We start from the raw sequence: 26941 nt of genomic DNA on the forward strand, positions 1-26941 counted from the left end.
GATTTCTGTAACTATAACTAGTTATGCTGGTTCTTGAGGCCCTTCTAGCCTTCCGGTACATTCTGTAGAACTTGAATGCTCCTCTCTTGAGGCCTCCTGTTTTACTTCATCCAAGGAATCTATGGAGACTTCCTTAGACCTCCAATATGTCACTTTCTCATTGAAGGTGACATCTCAGCTGACCTCAATCCATCGTTGCTCTGGAATGTATATTTTGTAGGCTTTTGAAGATTCACTATATCCAACAAATATGCCTTTCTTTCCTAAAGGCTCAAGCTTGTTCCTCTTATCCTTAGGAACATGAATATATACAAGACAACCAAAGATTCTCATATGCCCGACCTTTGGCTTCCTTTTAGAGAAGACTTCTTCATGGATCATACCTTTTAGAGCTCTATGAGGACTTCAATTTTGAATGTACACAAATGTCTGTGATGCTTCACCCAATAGGAACAACGACAAGTCCAAATCACGCATCATGGCCTTGACAGATTCTTCAATGGGCATGTTCTTTCGTTCAACTACACCATTTTGTTTTGGATTATAAGGGACAATTAGCTCCCTCTTACTCCCAGCCAGCTTGTAGAAAGCAACAAGCTCTTTTGAGGCGTATTCTCCTCAATTGTCAAATCTCAATATCTTGATCCTCTTGCTTGTCAAGTTTTCCACTTCAGCTTTGAATTCCTGGAACTTGTCAAATACCTTATCTTTTGTCTTTAAGAGATATATCCATGTCTTATGGAAGAAGTCATCAATGAATGTCACATAGTACAACAAAACACCAAGAGATTTAACGGCCATTGGACCACATATGTCAGAATGAATTAGGTCCAAAGCTTCCTTAGATTTGTTGACACTATATGGAAATGATTTCTTGATGTTCTTCCTAAGAGCATAGCCTTTGCATACACCACCATTCCTTATTTGTAGTTCAAGAACCCCTGACACTATCTGACTTATTTGGGCAATGCTCTAAAATGAAGATGTCCATACCTTTGGTGCCATAACTCACTTGGATCTACTTCATCATGTACTAGCACTTGATTCAGTTGACTCACAAGTCTATACAGTCTTACATCATGAATCCCATTAACCCTAGCATCATCTATAATAGAGCCCTTTGACCAAACAAGTACTTTGCCTTCCACAAAAGCAACCCTATCTCCTTTATCTTCTAAACAAGAAAGAAAGACAAGATTCTTTTTCAAACCTGGTACATAAAGGACATCGTTGAGATGAACGTTGTTACCAGATTCCATCTCTATGGATGCCTTTCCAACTCCTTTGACTGCATAGCTATTGTTGTCTCCCAATTCAACCCCTTGAGACAACTTCTTTCCTATCATGCTTGTAAGATTCCCACACTCTCCCGTCATGAACCTTGATGCTCCACCATCTACCAGCCACATATCATCATCATCTGCAAAGGAACCTGTCAAAGCATAATAGTAGAAGAAATCTTTATCACCTTTGGTCTTCTTTGGTTTTTCATCTTCTTCAAACTCATGATTGACCAACATTCTTGATAGTGTAAAGATTTATTAGGGCATCATACACCTTGGAGGTATCATGCTTTGCAATATAGGGGATGAGATGATCTCTAATGGAGTCTGATATTAGACTCGTGGCAGTAATGTTATCCTCTTTGAACTTCTCTTTTCTAGTTGCATCATTTGGTTCAATAGTATTTCCTGTCACAATATCCAATACTTTGTTGTTGGCAAGAATAAGATATATTCCGACTTTCCAAGCTCTAAAGTTTGATGCTCCCTCTAGCTTGTTTTCGGATTTCATGGAGGTAGCCATAGATGCCAATGTACAAGGAGGACTTTAGTAAAATGGTTTCTCTAAGGTTTCTGCAAAAGTGATCTCAATGTACCTTCCTTCTTTCACCAAAGCTCTGATACCATGTTCATTTTCTAGTGCAATTAGGGTTAGCACAATTGTTCAGAATTTTCGATAATTTTTTTTATGTAGATCTTCTTTTTTATCTTATTCCAATATATCATTCAGCAATTATACTTCAGAAATTCAACAGTAGAGAACAATAGAACAAAAGAGATCAAAATGCACAAAAAGAGAGACAAGATTTAACCTAGGAAAACCCACTATGAGGAAAAACCCAACGATCTTTTCAATAGAGAGATTTTTCTTGTTCAATAAGAGACACACCTAGACCTATGGTCAAACTTGGTCTTCTCCTCCAAGTCAAGTCACCCAAACTGATCCTGCACTTCACTCTTCTTGTCTGATCCAAAAATTTCAGCCTCCCAGCAACTATCCAGTAGCCTAGAATTTCAGCCCCCCACTGATTGCCCAGTAACTTAGAAAATTTCGGCCCTCCTGCAACAATTACCCCATAATGATGCAAATCACAGAGAGAGTATCTAAACCACACGTGCAAGATGCTAGAGAGGGGGAGAGAGAGAAAGAGAAGATTGTGTCTTCCTTTTTCATCCTCCTTTGTCCATCTTGTCCTCTGTTGCCTTTGCCGAGAAACTGTCTTGATTGAAAGATGTGAATTTCCCAAAATGAGGAACACAAACTGTCTTTAAATAGTGGTTTGTCTAAGGTGAATGGATGTGTCTCTTGGCCAGGGCCAACTTGACTTGGAGGGAAGTCAACTTGTCACTTTTGGAGCCCAAAATTACATTTTAAAAATTCAAATCTACATCTTTTAAAAGGCGCAATGGGACTTTGATTTTGTTGACACCTAATCCAAAAGGAATGGGATTATTGTAAATATTGTAAATAGTTTCAGTTATGCATTAGAGAAAACCAAGAGACCTTGGAATTGGAATCCCAAGAGTCTCTCCACTCATGTATATATTCATGAACTAACTAATGCAATAAACAAGTTATTCGTGGAGTTACCCTCCTGGCCTGACATGGTATCAAAGCTAGCTCCCAAATTTAGCTCTCAACTTTTGTGTACCATCTGGCTTGACAGACTCAAAATAAATTCTCCTTTTGACTCAAGCATTTATAAATATGTTTTACAATGATAAATATAATACATCAAGTGACCAAAAGTACATTATGAAGACCAACGATAGTTACAAATTCAACACTACACACCTATGGAATTCCAGGTACTAGTCCAACACCTAAAAACACCAAAATATAATACATTGTTCTTAAGCGTAAATCATGCCTATCTGCAACTTTTAAGTGCCAATATGACGTCCACTATAGCAAATTTGCATTAAAAACAAGGCAAGTTGATATATATCAGCAATGATCTAAATATGGCATGTTGTCCTTGTTGACTTTTCAGGGTTTCCTAAACTAATAAGCACTTCCAATGATATCTTCATTATTTATCTTGTGTCACTTCATCATTAAGCAATTAGACATAGGAAATCTTCAACATTAAAAACAATAATAACAGTATAAACATGAAGAGACAGCCAAACATAAGAGACACAAAATTTATCTTGGGAAAACCCCAAACCAGGGGAAAAACCCAGTAACCTTAGAGAAATTTGTCCATTCAACCAGGAATACAATATGAATTTTCAAGTCAAATCAAATCAAACTGACCAGTAACCAAACCGAGGTCAACATTGGTCAAATTTCCCTCCAGTAGCCTCGAAAATTAGGTCTGCTATCCCTCAGAAAGTTCAGCCTTCCTCGAAGAATTCATCCTTCTGTAGTGCCTCAGATTTGTCTTTTAGGTCTCCCATAGATTTTGTCCTTTCTGCCTCAGATTTGGTCCTTTAATGAGATCTGAATTGTGCCTCAGATGATCTGAATTGAATGCCCAAATGGAGAGGATGAATATCAATAAATAGTGGTTGAATTTACCGAATTGGTGTGTCCCTTCATTGGGGCTGACTTTAAGCTGACCTTACATTTTGGAGGGAAAATTCATAATTTTAAAATTCAATTTTTCTTCTTTTGAGGCCGACTTGGAATCCACATATATATTTATCATTTCTTATATATTTGGAGGGCTAAAACTTGATTATGAAGACTGACCATAAGCTACAAAATTCAAAACTTCTATCAATTTCCTATCTTAGCACAATCATGTTTGATAATTAAGTTACAGCAAAGTAATCTGCAGATTTGAAGTGCCCTTTCTGGTTAGAAGTCAGATATTTACACTTCAAATCGTTTAGAGGTTCCATTTGGAGGCTAACAAGCACTAAGCTTGAAGTCTAGACAGATATTACAAGGTGAAAATGGTACCTTCCCTAGTTAACATTTAAACTCTTTCAGTTTTGAGTCATAGCATTTTGGTGTCATTGCTGGGGAGCAAGCTAGTCTCCCTAATATTTGTAGCATTAGGGTACACGATATTGATGAGCATTATTTGTATTACAAATTTTTGATAGGTGACTTCAAAGTTCAGTATCACTGGATCCAAACAATGTGTGTGTATTCCCAATGTGCATAATATTCTGCCTTTGTTGTGCATTCAAGTTGTTTGCATGGAGGATTTTTAAGAGAGATTACTAGAGCGACATAAAGGGTCGATAAATATTGAATAGACATTGCTATATACTCCTCCAAGAGTTGTATATTGGTGTCGGGTTTGTTGGGTACTGCACACATAGGAATAATGTGCCTTCTTTGTAATGTACTAGTGTAGGGCTTGTGAAGCCCCAAATAGAAAATATTCATGGGCGTGAGTGTTTCTCACTTATTTGTAAATTGTGAAGAAGATCAGGAACAATGTAAGAACTTTCTAGTGGATGAAGAAGAGTCGAATTTAAAAAAGCACGAGTTGTTCACATTTCAAAATATGGATTTCAGCTTTCAGATTTCATGAAGCAGGGGACAAGGGTAGGTTCATGTGTGCAACAACGAGTAGAGTGCAGGTACGAACCAAGGGCTGCTTCAATGAGGATCAAGGAAAGCATCTCATATTTGGATATGGTTGTGTCCAATGACCTAAAGTGGGAAATGGTAGGGAGCAACTGCTTAAGGTGGTTGGTGTAAGAGGCAACGTGATCTTTGTCAAAAAGGAAGGTGGTGCAAGGGGATGGTGAAGTGGGTTGGGGGGAGAAGGGAAAGTACAAAAGGAGAAGGTGAGGAGGTTGTGGTCTGCCAAGGAGAAACTGAGAGATGTTGAATATATGAAAGAAGGTCCTGGTCGGGTAGGATATAGTGAACCAAACTGGCTCCCCCACTATGTGGGTAACAATTAAAAGTTCCTAAGCTTGAAAAACAAGGGAGCCAATTTAGGATCAATAAATCATGGTCTTCACCCAACTATAAGAGAAGGTCCTGGTCGGGTAGGTTATAGTGAACCAAACTGGATCCCCCACTGTGTGGGTAACAAGTAAAAATTCCTAAGCTTGAAAAACAAGGGAGCCAATTTAGGATTAATAAACCATGGGCTTCACCCAACTATAAGAGGTTCATTCTTGTCCTATGAACTCCTGTGAAGACCCACAAAGTCTAGCTATAGCTCCTGGAGGCAAAGTGTATCCTCAATTCTATCATGGAATTGTACCTGTAGGTCTCTGGTGAAAGCATTGAAATCATCAAGAAGAATGACCTCCCCAAGGGTGGAGTAGTGGGAGATGTCTGCATAGAGATTTAGAAAAGGGTCTCCCTCAATGTAAAATGCGATGAGGTTAGGGGGAAATAGCCAATTACAAGGTAGCTATCTCAAAGAAGGGGGTTGTTCTAATGGGACCGAAACCACAAAAATATAGCATGCTCATATGATGACACCATAGTAATCCCACTCTGGAGGGAGTCCTATAGAAGACATGCAACTCCCCTGGATCCTCTGATATTGTCAAATCTAGTCTTTTGTCGTCAAGACCGTGCCCAATGGTACCCATGTATCAGGGATGGTGTCTAGATACAGCTGGCTTGCGTCTATGAGGAAAAGGAGGTCATGGGACCCAACTGCATCACGAAGTGTACCCGGTGAAGACCAAAATGAACCATTACAATTCCAACAGCCAATTTAGATGGTGGGTCGACGCCCCCAACATACTCGCCAACTGAACAAGATCATCATTTGGCACAAGCAAGCGAGTATCCGAAGGGGCCAAATCACAAACAATGGCCTTGAGATCATGAATGACTGCCCACTTCTCTCCTTTCCACACAGTTCTAACTTCTAACCCAATCCCTAGATAACTTGAGCATTGCATGTTGGGATTTGGTAAGGTTAGGATTGAGAAAGATCTTCTATTTGGGCAGGAGAGAAATCAGCCTTCTCTTAGCCCGGAAGGCTCTAAGTCAGTCTTTGAGTGTCCTGAAACAAAGGAAAAGAATGGAGTTGGAGCCCATCCATGCACGCTGGAGAGTGAGGTCCTTCAGATCTACAGTGTCATGAAGGAAATAGGTGCATAGTTATAGGAGAACAAAAGGGGACATGGGAAGGGTGGAGCCCACGTACTCTCAAATTGAGCTCTTGGGCTTGATTAAGGCATTCCTCATTTTAGCTTTTCTAGTAACACCCCTTTGACCACAATAAGTGAGGGAGGATGCTCCCTTTTCCGGACCAATTCAACCCAAGCATTAAGTCTTTTCTGTTGTATTTCTATCTCCTATTTAAAAGTAGCTTGCTGTGATTTCATCTATTCCTGTAAATTTTAAATTTTTGGAATTTCCCTTTGGAGCACAGGGGGATCCTCAATTGGTTTCTGTAACAGCAAGTTTTCTTGCGTTTTCATTTCAGAAACCAGCTGCTTGAGGTCTATTACTTCTTAATGGAGCTATTGGTTTTCAATTTCAAGAAATCCGACCCTCCACAGCAAATGATGACCTAAGAAGTCCAATATGTAAACAATGGGCACCTTTAACATATCAATGGTAAAAAACAACCTTGATAATCTAAATTTTATGATATTCCCATGGAGAGGCACTTACAGCCTGCAAATTAGTGGTGGCACAAAGCATAGGAAACAACTTTACCACAATGCCTATACTAGAATTACTAACAATCATCTCATCCAATAAGCCAGTCAAAATAGAAGACTCATTTGCCAAGGGTATTCATTAGCTCATGCCACCTCATTTCACCAACTTGCAGCAGACCCTAGGCACAGACTACAATAAGTGATTAGCTTCATTAGTCGAGTTGACAATAATGTAAGCCTATCCATGCTCAAGAGTATTAAATGTATATATTATTCCAAAATGTTGATGAAAAAATATTGGAATACTATATGAATCTAAATTAGAGTTTTGTAAACTACATAATTTTTAAAGGGATGATATGGCTGTCTCCAGTATGAAGAGCATCCCTATTTCACTTTGTTTGCAAATAAGTGAAATAAAAGCTGCACATTTTATTTTAATTTTAAAATAAAAATAAATAAGTAAAATAAAAAACAAAAGCAAACAGAGGAAAACTTGGCAATCTTCTGTTTAAGAAACCATCTCAGCATAAATTACCTTTAAGACAGAATGCTACTTATGAACAGTGGGTATAATGCACATGCTCCCATTTATGAGATTAAGGAACAATACAATTGATGCTCCAGAAAAAACATTCTGATCTCTTTCCTCTCTATGATCAAACATCCATGCAATCTGGATATTGGTCATGTTTGGTAAAATCGCAAGGTAGAATTAATCAGCTGAGAGGATATAGATGTTTCCTGTTAAGATGAAGTCAACTTAATCCAGGCAAGAGCTTATCAAGATTAGAAACATATAGCACGATGGTAGCACAGTGAACTTAACCAGACACCACTTCTCGATTTATTACCTAAGAGCATCAAGTTATTCTATACATAATGCCAAATAAGCTGGAAAGCTTTAACAAATTTTGCAAACATCATCTTTTATTCTTGAAGGAACTCAGTAACAAAACTCAAAGACAATTACTCAATTTAATTAACGATGACTCTGACTCACATTTTCCAGTTCAGATGATTGAGGTTTTGATATAACGCCCCTTGAGATAAAATATTATCGATCTCTCTCCTTTGTCAGGTTCACTGATATCCATTTCTTGAAGACTAACTATGACTCAAATTCTCCAGTTCAGGTGATTGAGATTTTGAATTAATGCCCCGTAAGATCAAATATTATTGATCTCTCTCCATTGTAAAATCAAATTTCCAAGTGGTCCTGTTGTTGGAGCAATGGATAGGCTAGGTTTTGAAATTTCACAGGATGTTAATGTGTACTAAAAAGATGAGATCAGGTCACTCTGGATGATTACTCATCAATCTAGCAACCGGAATAGCATGTTAGTTGCATACTTTAGGTTAGGCAAAAATTGCTCGATTTATTGCTGGATCTAATTGGTTGAGAAGGCATAAATGTTTGTTATTAATAAGGAATCCGGATGAGAACTTGTCAAGCTTAGAAAGATATAACCTAATGGTAGTACAGTGGACTTAACCAGATATGATTGCTTGATTTATTACTTTATTTAAAGGATCAAGGGATTTCTACGCATAACACAAAGAAGCCAAACAGTTAAATTTGTTTTGTACAGAAATGGCATAGTTTTTGCTTGAATGTACTCAATAATAGGATTTCAAAGAAAAAATATCACTATCATGAAACCAGACCATGACTCACATATTCTAGTTCAGAATTGAGGAGTGATATGATACCTCCTTAAGATAACATAATATTGATCTCTCCCCTTTGTAAGATCAAACTTCCATGCATCCCATTATTGGACAGTCTACGTTTTGTTTTGTTCAGAGGATGTAGATGTATGTGACTGTAAGAAGAGCGCAACTGACTCCCGATGATTAACTCATCAACCTAGGAACCAGCATTACAAATTGGTTTAGCAAACAATTGGTAGATTTAGACGGTTGAGAGGACATAGATGTTCGCTATTAAGATGAGTTCAACTGAATCTAGATGAGAACTTGCCAAGCTTAGAAACATATAATCTGATGGTAACATAGAGGACTTAGACCAACCATTATTTCTCAAGATCGATTCATTACTTGTGCATTTAGATTATTGAGATATTGTATGCATAACACCAAATTAACCAAAAGACAAATTTGTTTGGTACAAACACAGCACATATTGTGCTTTAAGGTGCTCAATTAAGGATCTCAAAGAAAAAATACGCTAACATGAAGACTGACTGTAACTCATTGCGCCAAGAGGCACTCCACAGCCCAGTATATGAGGGAGATGTTCTCATGTAACATTACATATATATATATATATATATATATATATATATATCAGCTAATTAATGAAAAATAAAGAATAATATTGAATTTGTCAGCGCAATTAAACTTTTCAACAAGAAGCACATATATGCAATAATATTATTGATTACAAAAGAAAATTGAATAGTTGACAAAATTCAAGAAAAAAAAGGTGTAAGGTTCCTTTAGGCAAGGAGTGTCCATGCCAAAAACTTCTATGAAGGTATGTTTGTTCTTCCAAAATTCTTAAACTATATAATTTGTAACCTATAGTAATGAAATAAGATAATTTGTCTGTAAATTGTGCCTCGCTTCACATTGGAACAACAAACCCACCTGGCTATAAAACATCCCAACACCCCATTCCTCATTCTTCTTTGCTTTGACCCCTCAACCAGAATTACACAAAGAGTATTAGATTAGGTTTTGTTTGTAATGTAAAAAATCCCATAATATAATTTGTCAAAACTTGAAACTGATTGAACACAGGTAAACTCTTATTACCTGTAAATTGTTGCATAAAATTCAAATACTCACAAAACTATAATGCCAACTCTTAGTAAGTGTAAAATGTTGCATGAAATTGGAATACTTACAAAAACTAAAATGTTTCCGAAAATAATAAATTGGTGTGAGATAAATTTTATCAAAGTACAAAATAATCAAAATTTCATATATAAAAATTAAGTAATTTGATATCATACTTGAAAACATTTTTATGTGAGTTGAATTTTCTCAAAGTAAAAAAAATATTAAGTATTTCTGATATATACGCCAGCATAGATCCATCTTAACTCCAGATCTACCAGGCACCAAGAGGGATCAATTATCTTAAGATGCAAAAGGATGTGAAAGTTGATAAGAGATAAAGAGATTTGATCCCTCTTGGCACATAGTGGATCCAAAGTTGAGATGGATCTATGCTGGTATTCTCCAGATCAAGAGATTGAGGATTGATGCCCCCTTAAAATATAATTGATCTCACTCCTTCATAGGATCAAAGTATCAAACCTCCATGTTGCCCTGTTGTGGTTTAGGCCCTGTTTTGATTTGTTTAGAGGATGTAGATGAGTGGTAGCAAGATGAGCTGAGCTGATTCTAGTTGATAACTCGTCATTCTAGGAACCAGAATAGCATGTTGATCGCATGCTTATCTTATCTAGCAATCAGATTTTTTATGGCTCATGCATGCATCAGACATATTTCACATAACACAAAATATAGATTTGCATTATATTGCAGGCATACTAGGAATAAATAGACCATCAGAGGAAAGTGCTAAGGGCAAAGATTGCTTAATAGCTGCATGAAGCAGAGCTGCTTTCTGGTTTGTGTAAAACCTAGAAAATGAAGAAATAATTTGTAAACCATAAACGTGTTGCCTGCAGTAAGAAGCACATTTGATTCTAGCTGAGAATTCAATTTTCATTGATTAACTTAAAAATGGCATATAATATCACAAAACTAGGTATGGGTACCTAAAACATCCACGGATATTTATTTGAACAATCTACCATCTTATCTTTCCAACTGTTGTACATATATTTTTATTATCGTTCTCTTCTTTGTAATCATCACAACACTCACAAGCATCATTATACTTGTATGCCACAAGCTTGCCACATCTAACCTTGTATTATCAGGCTTAAAGTAATTTGTGTGACTGTGTATCCATAATCAAGAGTACTCACCGCTTCCAATTCTGAATCATTTTCTTCATGCGCAAGCTCCATCATATCCACATGCTCAATGAGTTCAGCTTCCATTTCATTGACAGCTTTTATTTTTCCTGTTAGTGAACCATGCTCACGGCTAAGTCGCCCCGCCTTATGTGGATCATCCCATAAATCCGGCCTATTAAGTTCAATATTCAACTGCTCCAGCCTGGAGATAACATTCTTCCACTGTCAAATACAGAAAAGATGGTATTAGTATATTCAAGGCTCTGTTAACTCCACAGTCATTTCTTCATACAAATTGCAACTATAAATATTGAAGCAAGTAAAGAAGAGGTCCTTAAATACCAATATGTGCAGCTAAGCATGTTCTGCAATATAAGAGAAATGCCCATGGAGTCCCACTCTCTCGAAGAGCTTATGGAATATTTAATCAAACAAAGAAAAATGAATATGGAAATAACGCAGTAAGAATTAAAGAGTATGTCATACAAACCATGATTTTGGGATCCTATGTAAAGATCTATGCATTGGCAAAGCCAAAATTTAACTTTTGTTTCTATTTCACAATACAACACTTTGTATCTTGTTCAAGTCCTTTCGCCATTGAACTTTTGACATAGAATCATTTTGCATCATAGCATTCATTATTCTTCCAGTTCATCTGGACAGTCCATCAAGGGCTTCTTCACTTCAGCCTCAAATGATAAGAGAGTTCCACCTATTTCCAATTTTCCAGTACAGATTCAGAGGACAGCAACTTCTCCTCCTAATCAAAAGGTGATGGCACCTTTAAATCTTGAGCACATTCTCTAGGCACTTCCAATCGAAACGTTTCAACTTTCTCTCAGTTTTGAGAGTTATTGAAAGGGATAATTTCTTCTCTAGGACACCCAACTCTATATCATTTTAATTTGTAGAAGATACAATTTAGATTATAGGTTTTTGACCTCAAAGGCTAAATATGCTTTTATAGGAGTTCACTCACACTCACACTATGTATTGTCTTCTATGTATCTAGCAGTCCCTTTGACCTATTTATGGCCACTTGTTGGACATTAATAAAATTATCTTATCTTGTCCCATCTATTATTAGAAGAATCTAATGAGCACTGTGTTTTCAGATTTTGTCCCAAGATTTGGAGGGGCAGGCCCCAGGGCAGGGGGTGTGGTGGCACTCATGATTTTCTTTTTGCTACCCAGATCAAATATCCCTAGCTGTATACATCCAAGAAGCTATTATCCATGGACGACAGACTTTGAGCAACCTATCCAAACCCAATACCATCAAGCTTAAACCTCTTCTTTTAGCATATCTCGACCACTAGAGAGAATCTAAGGAGCACTGTGTTTTCAGATTTTATCCCAAGATTTGGAGTGGCAGGCCCCAGGGCAGGGGGGGTGGTGGCACTCATGATTTTCTTTTTGCTACCCAGATCAAAGATCCCTAGCTGTATACATCCAAGAAGCTATTATCCGTGGACGACAGACTTTGAGCAACCTATCCAAACCCAATACCATCAAGCTTAAACCTCCTCCTTTTAGCATATCTTGACCACTAGAGGTAGTGAGCATCAAGCAAACTTGCCAACCTTGAAGCCTGTTGTCACCTAAAGTGTACACCCAAGGCGCAACGCTCAAAGTAAGGGGTGTCACTCTGATCCATACCCACTCCGTTTAAGCTATCTCCTAAAAGCAAGCTAAGTGGGGTAGTCCCTAAAGGTGAAAGGATGATGAACTTGTTGGAAGTCAACAAGTTTAGGAGATACAAATGAATATCCTAGATAAAATGCAGGATCTAATCTAATGTGAAGTGCAAAATTTTGGTTACTTTTAGTTATATGCCTGATGACATTTATACATTGTAACTCTTTGTTGAACTTTCGATGACAATCTAAAAGAAGAAGAATTTGGAAGCGTTTCCCCCTTGTGGGGTTTTGCCCTGGTCTCCAACCAATCCTGGTGTCTCTTTGTGTACATGTTTTTCTTCTGATGTTCCTTTTATTTCCACATTGTTATTGATATTTTTCTTTCTACATAATTGCTAATGATGTGATGATGTTATGGGGTGAATGCATAAGTAAATGGTGAAAATTTTGAAAAATGCAATTATCTAAAGCAAAGAACAATACAGCCCTAAGAAAAATTAGCATACCCTCCTCAAATTTGGCATCCCTCCTAATCACTATCTTCCTATGTCCTGGAATGTACATCCTATAAGACTTTGAAGTCTCACTGTATCCAACAAAAATGCCCCTCTCTGATAAGGTCTCCAGCTTAGTTCTCTTCTCTAAAGGAATGCGGGCATACACTCGACTACCAAATATACAAAGGTGGCTCACCTCTAGTCTCACTCCTATAAGAGCCTCCTCAGGAGTCATGTCCTCCACTGCCCTATGAGGACTCATGTTTAGCAAGTATACAGTCATATTACATGCCTTTTCCCATAAGAACATAGGCAGATCCTAATCATGGATAATGGCCTTGGTTGCTCCAACTATAATCCTATTCTTCTTCTTTACGACTCCATTTTTTTTAGGATTGTAAGGCACTATCAACTCTTTCTTGATTCTTGCTTCCCTGCAGAAATCCTTAAAATCATTGGAGGTATACTCACCCCCATCGTCTAATCTCAAGACCTTGATTCTTCCTCGTTTGGTTCGCTACAACAGCTTTGAACTCTTGAAACCAACTGACGGCCTCATTCTTGGCCTTCCAGAAGTAAATCCATGTCCTCTTGGAATATTCAACCATAAATGTCACAAAATCATAACACCCTGAGATAGACTCCACTGACATAGGACCACAAATGTTGAAATGCACCAAATCCAACACAGCCTTGGACCTAGTCTTACTACTAGGAAATGTTGCCTTGGCCTGCTTGCCAAGTGCACATCCCTTACACACACCATCATGCTCTATACTAAACTCCGGAAAACCAATGACCATCTCCCATACAATGGTAGAGCCCTATAGTGTAGATGTCCCATTCTCATGTGCCAAATCTCACTCTGGTTGTCATTGCTATGTACTAGGGCTTTCACCGGTTGTCCTCTCAACAGATACAGATTATTTTTCATGTTGCCTATAGCTCACCCCGTACTAGGACCAACCCCTTTTAGCCTAACAGCTACCTCAACTCTTATGAAACTAACCTAAAGTCCTCTATCCTTCATGGCTGAAACTGAGAGTAAATTCTTCTCCAACCTAGGTACATACATCACCTCCTTCATTTCCATAATACAACTTGAGTCTAGTTGGAACTGTATGTTTCCAATGCCTTCTGCTACACACTTGATGTTATCACCAAGCTCCACATGTCGATATCTATGCTCCTTAGCCATACTGATGAAAATATCACAAGATCCGGTCATATGACGAGATGCTTCGTTGTCCACAAACCATACCTCTTGTAATGGTGCCAAAAAGATAGGATACTAGAGCAAATTCCTTCTTGATTTTTTCAACCAACTCATCCATCTGTGCAGATGCAGTTGTTGTTGTTTTCCCCTTGCCTTTCTTCTTGTTTGGACACTATCTGGCATAATGACCGAACTTATGACATGCAAAGCACTTGACTTTGCTCATGTCTTTCTTCCCTTGTGAAGGTGCTCCTCCACTTTGGTTCTACTTGGCTTTACCCTTGCCCTTCTTTGCTTGCCCAACAAGAGCAAGGTTCTCCTCATCTCCACCTTTGCATTGTCCACTAGTTATGGATTCCTCCCAAATATCCTTTTGGGTGAAATCATCCCACAATCTAGCCCAATCAGGAAGCTTATCTTTGGCTAGGATACCTGTCACAAATGTAGCCCACTACTTGGTACACCCTTTTAGTGTTACTTTGACAAGATCCATCTCATCCACCTCTTCTCCAACAACCAAAAGTTCATCATGAACCCACTGAATCCATGTGAAGTATGAGGCCATAGTCTCAAATATGTTCATCTTGATGCCAATTAGCTTCTCCCTTAACACCGGCTTTTTGTTCTAGTTGTCACTTTGGTACAGCTTTGTCTAGTCCATCCACATTTGATAGATTGAATCCTTCTTCGTTATGTGAGGGATTATGTGATCCTTCACACCATCCAAAATTATGTTTTTGCCTCTTATATCTTTTATCTTATGTTCAACTGCTTGGGTAGCATCTTAAGGAACTTGAATCTCTTGGTTTGCAATTTCCCACAAAATATTCGCCATTAAAGCAAGGGTGATTCGCTCCTTCCATTGACAAAACTTGACAGCCTCCTCCAACCTATCTTTGTACCTCAAACTTGACGATGCCATATTACCATATTGACTTTAGCCACAAAACCCTTGCTGCAAAATAAAAATTTTGTCATCATAAAATAATCCACTACCATAAAAACCTTGTGATATCTGATCTCCCTACAATCCTTCTATATCTCTGATACCATGTTAAATTTCTTATACCAGATCTGAATTGCTTTACTTCAACAATTTATCTAAAACCCTGAAAATATTTATCTCAAATATTTCTAAAATTGCAACTAAAATAAACACATTGGTATATTAACTCAAAAAATAAAATGCAATGGAAATAATATGGAGAAATCAATCACACTATAACCGCAAATTTGTATCCAACACAATCTTCCTTCATATTATTAAACTTCGGAAATTTTGGGTTAGACCCATAGAGAATACACAGAAAAATACAACTCTTGGAACTTGGAAACTCGACCCCACTAAAAAAATCAATGTCAAGGAAATTAGCCTCTGGAAATCAAACCTCCTGAAGAAACGCAACCCTGTATAATAAGACTTGTCTCACTAGCAAATCGGCCTCCTTTCCTCTCACCTCATACAGCCCCTGTGCACTTGAAAAATCGGCCTCTGTAGATATTTTGGCCTCCCCAACAATTCATCCATCCTCTTCAGCAACTCGACCTCCCTCTTTCCTAAAATCGACCTCCTTGAATTTTCCCAAAATTCTCTACTACACTTCTCTTCAGTTCTCTTTCGTCTAGTCAAGCCTCTCCCTCTAGACAAAATCAGTTCCTCCACAATTTGTCTCTTTACTCTCCCTTAGGGTTATTTTATAATTTCATTAAGCCAAAATCCCCAACCCAAATCTCTTAAATGATCGATGGCTATAATTAAATCCTAAGCCTCACTTGAGATCAACGGTTGAGATCATATCTAAGTCACTTAAATAATTTTATTATTTATCCTTACAACTTTGGCCTAATAGTCCACAATAATTAATTAGATTAATTATTGTACTTTTGGCCTAGTAGTCCAAACTCCATAATAATCAATGAGATTAATTATTGTACATTTCCTAAGTTAACCTTAGGAAAGAAATCCTAATATCACATACTCCACCAAGCAAGCACTTGAAGAGCCAATCAAATATCTTATACATGCTAAGACACCAACCCAATGTAGAAGACCTACTGAGGCTACAAAATCAATAGTTCCAAGGGAGGAAAATGAAAAAATAAGGGGAAAAGATGACCCCTTCCCTCCGAAGCCTTAAAACAAAGTTATATACTAACCCCCATATTTCCCCCACACCTCTTTCGTTGAACATTTATGAGCATTTGGAGATTATGAGGCTGCAATGACAACAATTAGTTTGAAGTGAGCTTGGAGCTGATTTGGAATTGTTTGTGGGTTGCTTTCAATTAATTCAAATGAGTTGATGATGTGTATTTGTCATAATATGTACACTGTAGCTCGATGATTTCTTGAATCTAGAGGCATTTAGAGTCTCAACGTTATGTGTTCTTTTTAATGTATGACAATCGATGCAATTTTGCAATATCCACCCTTACATGCTATATGCATAGGCAAACTTTGCACATTCAGTGTTAATTGTTTGGATTTACATTGGTGTACATGAATATAAGATTTTTATTAAACTTTGTTGTAATATTCCTAATCAACCCCAGCTAATTGGAATATTCGATTTTGCCAAATTTTGCCTTCTATAGTTATTTTGTAAATAAAAAAGTGAGAAAGGGGGACATAACTCACTTTTAGAATAAAAGTCACTTCCTAGTAGCACAACGTTGTGACTTAAAAGGAGTGCCAATGGGGCCAAAAAGGGGATGCAGAAATGGAGCCCACGCAGACACATGGAGGGACTGCGCAGGAGGGGAGGAACACGTGGCAAAAGGGGAATCACGCAGGAGAAGGTGAGCATTGGGATTGAGAGAGGCGGAAGCTATAAAAGAGAGGAGCCCCCTCATTTTGATCATTCAGTTATGTGCATTTTGAGCTAGTCGTTTCGACTTCTGAGCACGCTGGCTATTTAGCTGGTCTGCAGCACTGTTTAGTGCATTGAGTGTCTCCATTCGGAGATCTCACCCTTAGCCCCGGGGAACTTCGAGTGCCTACTCGGGCAAGATATTTCTATCGGCATTTCAGTAGTAGTTTTATCAGTATTTCAGTAGCAATTTCATCAGCATTTTGGAGGACTACGCAGCACTTGGAGAGGGACGCAGTTCTTTTTGGTTGTAGTGCTGGATTGGGGTTTTGCAGGTGGAGTTATGCTGGGAGATTGAGCAGGGGTCCAGCTCTTGTCTCATTGGAGGATTTTTGGTAGGGTTCAGGCAGTGTTTCAGGCAAAGTTTAGAGGGGTTTTCTTCAGTGGCAGCGCAGGGCATTGAGGAACTGCGCAAAACCCCAAGAGGGTGTTTTTTGGAGGTCGGCCATTCCAAGAAAGCTTTCTGGGTTTTTCTGGGTTTCTTGAGTAGAGCCCGAATCCAGAGTTTCAGCTTTTTCCGAGGAGGGGAGCAGCCCCAAATCATCATTTGTTTTCTAGCAGCAGCATCCACGCAAAGAGGCCATTCTTGTCATTCTGAGAGTATTTCTTCACTTGCCTTGTGCAAGTCGAGGTGCCATCTGTCTAATCACCTCTTGTACTCATTTTATTGCTCAGTATAATAAAATGGCTTAGCATTTCTCGCTGCATTTCTTGTGTATCTGCTTATATTTCTGGTTTACATTATTATATGCTGTTCCACTGTTATTTTATCACTTCTGGGTTATTATATCATTTGCACATATTTGGTTGGAGTTTTTGTTGGGGTTTGAGGAATATTCTAGGTTAGGAATATTACAGTGGTATCAGAGCATAGATCTGCCTCAGCCTGTGGAGCTAGCAATCTATGACACCGGGGGAGAAACCCTATATCTGTTACAGAGGTCGGAGATACAGAGGCGTTGGGCGTAGGTTGGAGAATACCTACAGAGAGGGACACTGTGTTCCGGTGGTGGACGCAGAATAGGAGGAGCCTGTGGTGGACGCAGAACAGAGGGAGCCGGTGGTGGACGCAGAGCAGGAGGCTCCAATGGCAGATGATGACGGGAAGAGATTTGCGGATATGCTCCTCAAATTAGTGCAGGATTTGTCGAGGCAGATTGAGGTGATGGGGCAGATATTCACGGCAATAGAGGCCAAACAGCGTGAGAGCCCACGGGTTTTCCAGGTTGGTGAGGGATCGGGTGCATCCCACCATTTTCCAGAGCAATGTGATACTGCGCAGCAAGTGGCCTCACATGCCCTTACACGCTCTACCATGCCCACTTTCTTAGGAGCAGACACGGGGGCTGTAGCCCAACAGGAGGCAGAGCCTGGACACATGGGTGATTATTTTGTAGAGTACCAGGCTTATGGGTAGGAGTTCAGGGAAGCCCTCTCATTCCGTGATTTTGTTCAGCTCCAGCGGGATAGTAGACCCCGAGACCATCACAGAGGGTACCGACATTATCATGATGGTGACACCCACCGTGCAGTGAGTAGATTCCACTTGCCTACGTTTGATGGCTCATCAAACAGTTTGGCAAGGTCCTAGGTGGAGAAGCTGGGCATTTATTTCTAGCTTAACCAGATGTCGGAGACAGAGGCCATCAAGGTGGCGACATTGCATTTGGATGGTGAGGCCCAGGATTGGTGGTTTCATGGGATGGTTACACTAAGACACTCCATGGTGACGACATATGCCGAGTTCACCAGGAGATTGATGGAGCGATTTGATTGGAGGGATCCAGAGCAGCATTTTGTTGAGCTGACAAGGCTCAAACAGACAGGGAGCGCAGAGATCTACATTGCAGATTTCTTGAGGGTCTCAGTGATGGTGTCAGATCTATCCACAGCACAGAGGATCTATATGTATGTTGAGGGGTTAGCATAGCCACTTCGGGGTCTAGTCAGATCCGCTAGACCAACCACCCTTCAGGATGCTATCAGCAGGACCCGGGACCTACAAGAAATGTTTTTAAAACCGGAACCGGTGATCGGACCGGTCCACCTAATGAACCGGTTTACCGACCGGAACCGGTCTAACCGGGACTGGTTTGGTCTAAACGAACCGGTTTTAGAAAAATACATTAAATAATTATTTTTTAATGAAAAAAACTATTTTTAAGATTTAAAACCATGATTCCAAGCCAATAGAGACAAAATATGCAAAGATTGCTCATTTATATACCATGTAAAGATGAATATATCAAAATGGCACCGAGTGCAATACATATCATCGACAAAATACATAAGCAATGAGGCTCTAAATGGCCTCTAGAGTGCAAAAACAAAGCCTACAAACTATGGGGCCAGTGGCCTGCTACAAGACTTCAGTGTAGACTCTACATATATGATAATAGTAATACTATAATAGTGATCAACATTATCACTTGAAGTTGAAACTTCTCATGAGTCTCAGTCATTATGATCAAACTCAGTTGGTTGAGTCTCAACTCCCAAACTTTGCAGTCACAAACTTCTCTATTGGTACAGTGACTTGAGTCTCAAACTTCTGAAGGTATTCTGCCCTAATATGCCCTATTATTTCATTTGGTGCTCCACATGGCTTTACATGGCCTCCTATCCCAGCCAAGTGTTGCTTGAACCTGTTAATACCCCCTCCTTGAATGGATTTTTGGCAATATTTGCAGATCATTTTTCCATCAATCATATCACAATGAGCCCATGCAGTATCTCTGGCTTTTGGAGGCATGATGACTCCCTGGATGGTAGATCATAGAAGTGAGAAGTTTATAACACATAAAAAAATTAATTCATGGACAACAGTCAAATAAGGAATTTTCAAGTGCAAATCCTTACCTGGAATTGCAAACTAGCTTCCTTCGCCTCCTCTTGAAGATGGCAACTCCACTGACAGCTACACACTATCTCCAAAATAGCTCCAACTCCAACTCCAAGATGACTACTTCAGCAAAAACTCAACACTCTCCAAGCTCACAAACAAACTCACAAACACTCACAAACACTCCAAATCAGTTGTGTGAGACAAATGAGAGTGAGAGGGGCCTCTTATAGCTTGGAGAGGGTGTTTTTGGAGGGAAAACACCCTTAGTTCCCCCCCAAAACCCCTAAACCACAATCAGAAAACCGCTTTTTGCAAGTTATGGTGGGCATGCCAAAAACCGGCCGGTTTAGGACGGAACCGGCCGGTTTGATACAAACCGGCCGGTTTTCACCGGTTAGGGCCCAAAAAAGGTGAAATGCAAGGTATAACCGAGTTTTTTGGCCGGTTCGGACTAACTAGCTTGCTAACCGGCCGGTTTGACCGGTAACCGGTTTTTCAAAACGGTTTTTAAAACACTGCCTACAAGATGTCTTACCCAGGACCCGGACACCTTACCCCCAGAGACAGAGTTTCCAGTCTAGGGGGAAGGATGTGAGGATTCCACCTACAAAGGGGAATCCAGGACGAGTGCAGATTGACGATGATGTCAAGAGGGAGCTGAAGAAGAAGCGGTTGTGCTTCACATGTCAGAAGCCATGGGCACCAGGACATAGATGTGCTGCTGGCAAGGCACATTTCATTGAGGTTTTCTCCGAGAGCAGTGGAGAAGACGATGACGAGGATGGTGTGGAGGCAGGAGATAGCCATGATGGATAGGGACCTTTGCCACCTCCATCGCCAGCAGCAGGTGGTGCATCTTTTGTACCCACCGGAGGGGCCCTTGCCGCATTGCGATGAGTTCCCAAGTATTTGACGCTATGCTTACGAGGGACAATACGTGGCTAGCAAGTGTCAGTTTTGGTTGACAGTGGGGCGACCCACAACTTCATCGATGCACAGATGGTTGAGCGGAAAGGCATACAGACAGAGAGCTTCGATGGGTTTTCAGTCTTGGTCCCAGGAGATCAGATCATGATGTGTGCTCGATATGTTCCAAAGCTTTCAGTGACGATGGGCACCTACACATTAACTGACCACTTTTTCGTGGTCGATATTCCGGACACCAACATGATACTGGGTGTTCAATGGCTCATCACTCTAAGGAAGGTCACAACGGATTGGAAGACCCTAGAGATGGAGTGGGATGATGAGAAGACAGGGAGGCATGAGAAGATACGGGGACAGCATAAGTATCCGCCTCAAACTGTTTCGGCTCATCGGATGGAGGCAGTCTTTCGGAAAGGAGACATAGAGTGGGCAATAGAGCTGCGTGCATCAGAGGTAGGGACTACAGGGCAAACAGTGCACCCAGAGATACAGTCCATCCTTGACCGATATGCCATAGTATTTGGGGAGATTTCGCCGGGTCAACCACCGGACCAGGGGTTTGAGCACACTATTGAGCTTGAGCAAGGCATACAGGCAGTGATTACTACCCCCTATAGGCATCCCAAGGCCTATCGGGACGAGATAGAGCGGGCCATTCAAGAGTTGCTGGCTCTTGGGCACATCCGACCGAGCACGAGTCCTTTTGCTTCTTCTGTGGTGTTGGTGAAGAAGAATGACGGTACATTGAGGATGTGCATTGACTACAGGGCCCTGAACAAGAGGACACTGAAGAACAAGTACCACATACCCAGGATCGATGAGTTGACGGATGAGTTGAGAGGAGCACGATTCTTCTCAAAGATTGATTTAAGATCAGGGTACCATCAAATTCGCGTGAGGGAGCAAGACATTCCCAAGACCACCTTCAGATGTCACTATGGGCACTTTGAGTTTTTGGTGATGCCCTTCAGGCTAACCAACGCCCCAGCTACATTCCAGTCTTGCATGAATCACATCTTCCGTAGTGACTTGAGGAAGTTTGTGTTGGTGTTCTTTGATGATATACTCATTTACAACAGGACGTGGAAGGAGCATCTCCAGCATATTGAGACTGTATTACGCATCTTGGAGGAGCAGCAGTTCTATGCCAAGCTCTCCAAATGTGAGTTCGGGTTGACGGAGATGTTATACTTGGGACACATCATTGGAGTGGACGGAGTGAGGGTCCACGAGGAGAAGATTAGGGCCATCAGAGATTGGCCAGAGCCAAGAAACATGACGGAACTTCGAGGATTCATTGCCATTTGTACTTACTATCGGAAGTTCGTCAAAGGTTTCTCACAGCTTGCTACACCCCTGACAGATTTGACGAGGAAGGGGGCATTCAGTTGGTCGGATATAGCGCAACGAGCCTTTGACAGGCTCAAGGAGGTTATGAGCAGCTGCCCAGTGCTTGCATTGCCAGATTTTACGCAGCCATTTGTTTTGGAGTGTGATGCGTCGGGAGAGGGGATCGGCGCAGTATTGATGCAGGGAGGTCACCCTATAGCCTTTGAGAGCCGGAAGCTCCTTCCGCACGAGAGGTTGTATTCTATATACGACAAGGAGATGCTGGCCATCATGCATGCATTGGCTAAGTACCGGCAGTGTTTGGTGGGGAACAAGTTCAGGGTGAGGACTGATCACAACAGCCTCAAGTTCTTTTTGGAGCAGAAGCAGTTGCAGGAGAGGCAGCAGAAGTGGATCAGTAAGATCCAAGCATATGACTTTGACATTGAGTATGTCAAGGGTAAGAACAACGTGGTAGCAGATGCCCTTTCACGTAGACCAGCCACGTTGTCTCTTGTGAGCTTGGATACAGACTGGGCTCGACTCTTAGTAGAGTACTCCAAGGACATGCATGTGAGATTCTGGACGGGCAGGTGGTAGATGACAGGTTTAGGGTGATCGATGAGATCATCTATTACAGGGATCGGATCTTCTTGACTGAGGGGTCTCAGCGCAAGAAGAAGATACTCCAGGCATCACATGATTCACCATTGGCAGGCCATCAGGGATTTACCAAAACCTATAGGTCCATTAGAGAGAGGTTCTTCTGGAAGGGCCTCAAGGAGGACGTACTCCGACATATCAGGGAGTGCGATGTTTGCCAGCGGAACAAGGGAGAGATGAGCCATCCCGCGGGTTTATTACAGCCGCTACCCATTCCGGAGGGGAAATGGGAGAGCATTTCGATGGACTTCATCACAGGATTGCCCACGATACAAGGCAAGGATTGTATCTTTGTCGTCGTTGACCGACTGACAAAGTACACGCATTTCTTTGCCATATCCGCACACTACACAGCAGCACATGTGGCCGAGCTGTTCTTCAGGGAGATCTTCAGGCTACATGGTCTTCCTAAGACCATCGTCAGTGACAGGGACAGTCGTTTCATGGGCGGGTTTTGGCAGGAGCTTTTTCGGTTGGTGGGGACGGAGTTGACTCCGAGTACCAGTTATCACCCACAGACGGATGGGCAAACAGAGATAGTTAACAAGTGGCTGGAGGGCTACTTGCGTAACTATGTCAGTGGGCCGCAACGAGCATGGCTGAAGTGGCAGCATCTAGGGGAGTATTGCTACAATACTTCACATCACATATCCATCGGTATGTCACCATTCTATGCCTTATATGGATATCATCCTTTATCTTTTGTTGACGTGATGTTTGGTGACAGCAGGGCTCCTAGAGCCAAGATTTGGATCCAAGAGAGTCAGGCTATCCTCCGAGCTCTCAAGGATAACATGGCTACAGCGCAGAACCAGTAGAAGTTGTATGCCGATAGGGGTCGGGTAGAGAGGCAGTTCGAGGTGGGGGACATGGTCTACCTACGATTACAACCATACCGACAGTCGTCACTGAAGCAAAAGGGTGCTAAAAATCTCAAGCCCCACTTTTATGGGCCATACAGGGTGATATGCAGGATTGGACAAGTTGCATATGAGTTGGAGCTGCCCCAAGGCAGCAAGATTCATAAAAATTTTCATGTATCATGCCTGAAAAAGGCATTGGGGCAGCAGGTAACAATGACAGATGAGCTACCACCTATGGATGGTGAGGGGCATTTGGTATTGCAGCCGGAGGCTATCACTGATACAAGGGAGAGGCAGCTGTGGAGCAGGACGGTCCGGGAATTCTTGGTGAGGTGGAAGAATTTGCCGGATGAGGATGCCACTTGGGAGAATGAGAAGATCTTACTGCGTCCATCACTTCAGTTGCTTGAGGACAAACAACATTTTGCCGGGGGAGACTGTAATATTCCTAATTAGCCCCAGCTAATTGGAATATTCGATTTTGCCAAATTTTTCCTTCTATAGTTATTTTGTAAATAAAAAAGTGAGAAAGGGGGACATAACTCACTTTTAGAATAAAAGTCACTCCCTAGTAGCACAACATTGTGACTTAAAGGGAGAGCCAAGGGGGCCAAAAGGGGGACGCAGAAATGGAGCCCACGCAGACACATGGAGGGACTGCGCAGGAGGGGAGGAACACTTGGCAAAAGGGGAATCACGCAGGAGAAGGTGAGCATTGGGATTGAGAGAGGCCCCCTCATTTTGATCATTCAGTTATGTGCATTTTGAGCTAGTCGTTTCGACTTCTGAGCACGCTGGCTGTTTAGCTGGTCTGCAGCACTGTTTAGTGCATTGAGTGTCTCCGTTCGGAGATCTCACCCTTAGCCCCGGGGGACTTCAAGTGCCTGCTCGGGCAAGGTATTTCTATTGGCATTTCAGCAGTAGTTTTATCAGCATTTCAGTAGCAGTTTCATCAGCATTTTGGAGGACTGCGCAGCACTTGGAGAGGGACGCAGTTCTTTTTGGTTGTAGTGCTGGATTGGGGTTTTGCAGGTGGATTTATGTTGGGAGATTGAGCAGGGGTCCAGCTCTTGTCTCATTGGAGGATTTTTGGCAGGGTTCAGGCAGTGTTTCAGGGAGAGTTTAGAGGGGTTTTCTTCAGTGGCAACACAGGGCATTGAGGGACTGCGCAGAACCCCAAGAGGGTGTTTTTTGGAGGTCGGTCATTCCAAGAAAGCTTTCTGGGTTTTTTTGGGTTTCTTGAGTAGAGCCCGAATCCAGAGTTTCAGCTTTTTTCAAGGAGGGGAGCAGCCCCAAATCATCATTTGTTTTCTAGCAACAGCAGTAGCACAGCAGCAACATCCACGTAGAGAGGCCATTCTTGTCATTCTAAGAGTATTTCTTCACTTGCCTTGTGCAAGTCGAGGTGCCATCTATCTAATCACCTCTTGTACTCATTTTATTGCTCAATATAATAAAATGGCTTAGCATTTCTCGCTGCATTTCTTGTGTATCTGCTTATATTTCCGGTTTACAATATTATATGCTATTCCACTGTTATTTTATCACTTCTAGGTTATTATATCATTTGCACATTTTTGGTTGGAGTTTTTGCTGGGGTTTGAGGAATATTCTGGGTTAGGAATATTACATTTGCATATTTTATGTGAACTTTAGTACACCCATTCACAAGCTATGTTCATTAGTTAGTGCCAATTCAGTCCCGATTTAACCCTTGGTTGGTTCTAGTTCTAATAAATTTGCTTCTTACTCAACAATCTATCCAATACATGATCAATGAAGGGCATTTGAATCAAAGAATTTATGGGGTAATTGGGTTTTAAATTTCCAAGAATGGACAAATTATAAAGCCAAGGAGAGCACAGTACACCTAGATTCATCACAAGCATTGCTAATGTGCCCTTCCTTGATGCCTTGTTCATCTCGTTGTAATCTATGCCTTCCCTCCATTTTCCATTCTTCTTCAAGATCATGACAAGTGGTGAAACCCATTAATTATCAAAGATAGGATAAATAAATATGGTAGCAAGCAACTTTTCTAACTTTTCACAAACTATTTGCATCATAACATGGGTCAATCTTCCATATGGTTGGCTTCTGGACTTAATAACATCCTACATATATGTGTAGTGTTAGCACACTTTTAGAGGTATGCATTTCAAGCCATTGTAACTATGTGCAAAGGCCCCTTTATATGCAATTAAAACATTCTTGATTGTGTGTTTCTGATATGATGTTAAATGAGTATATCACCCTAATCATTTCAACAACATTGATATATTCTAGCCCCATGGGAAGAGAGGAATGTGCACTCACCTCAGAAAGAGATGTAAAAATCAGCTACAACTCCCCTTCCTGTTCCAAACCTTGAACAAAAATTGCAATCTTTTGGTCTCCAGCTTCTAATTTGAGCTTTGTGCATTGATCAATACGGCAAGCATCTATAGTGTGTATCCATCTTCTTTGTCATTCTGGTTGAATGACAAGAACTTGTAGACCTTTACATTCTCCTCATCCTCATCCTCATCAAACTTCAATCACCCAATTTATATATGCTAAGTACTTACTGGTTGAGCGGGTGGAAATACTAAAAGATATTTTTTCTATGTTACCGGATCCATCGTCTCCATGGGACTGGATCCATGGATCCTCGGTTCAAAAACGGATTCAGATCCGGATTCGTTGGGATCCGCCCAAGGTCCATCCATGTCAGCAAGTAGTGTTTACACATTAATATGAATTTTCGTTCAGTTTCATGTGCGGGGCATTGTTTTGATCCCGTCGCATCTGTCAGCATGTCAATGAGCAGTCTTTACAGGTTGCAATGAATGTTGGTTCAGTTTCACATGTAGGCCATTGTTTTGATCCCATCGCATTTGTCGGCATTTTCAATAAGACGAGGGCACGGAGGAGAGGAGAGCAAGGATAGGACAAAACTAGGATAAAGGCGGTGGGAACAAGCCAAGATAATGGCAGTCAAAATGGGGTGTTATGGAGATATGTGATAGGTAGGGTACAATACAAGAGGAGCATGCGTGGCACAAGTTTCTAGCGCAATCGACCCACCTAGCGTGAGCCAAATCATGAAACACATATAATACTAATAGTATATGTTAAAATTTAGATTATAAATTATATAGTTAAAAAATTATACATATAAATGTTACCTAAGATTATTAACATATAATTTATTAATATATTAATGAAATATATATATATATTGGTTGAAGTAAATGATCATTTAATTGGTATATATATATATATAGAGAGAGAGAGAGAAGGGGGGGGGTGGTTAAGTG

General features: G+C 40.7%; 1 protein-coding gene across 1 annotated transcript in view; it reads right to left on the bottom strand.

Annotated features, from left to right (window-relative positions):
• Positions 1–26941, bottom strand: part of LOC149204297 (Peptide chain release factor 2) — a 207507-nt gene that overhangs the window by 94126 nt on the left and 86440 nt on the right. Inside the window, exon 2 of the mRNA XM_089394681.1 lies at positions 10799–11011. Coding sequence (XP_089250807.1) covers positions 10799–11011 — 213 coding nt within the window. The remainder of the gene's footprint in view (positions 1–10798; positions 11012–26941) is intronic.

The sequence above is a fragment of the Pinus tabuliformis genome, chromosome 1_2 (genome assembly GCF_031772625.1).
Source record: "Pinus tabuliformis cultivar Carrire ecotype Pingquan chromosome 1_2, CPIR1, whole genome shotgun sequence".
NCBI lineage: Eukaryota > Viridiplantae > Streptophyta > Pinopsida > Pinales > Pinaceae > Pinus > Pinus tabuliformis.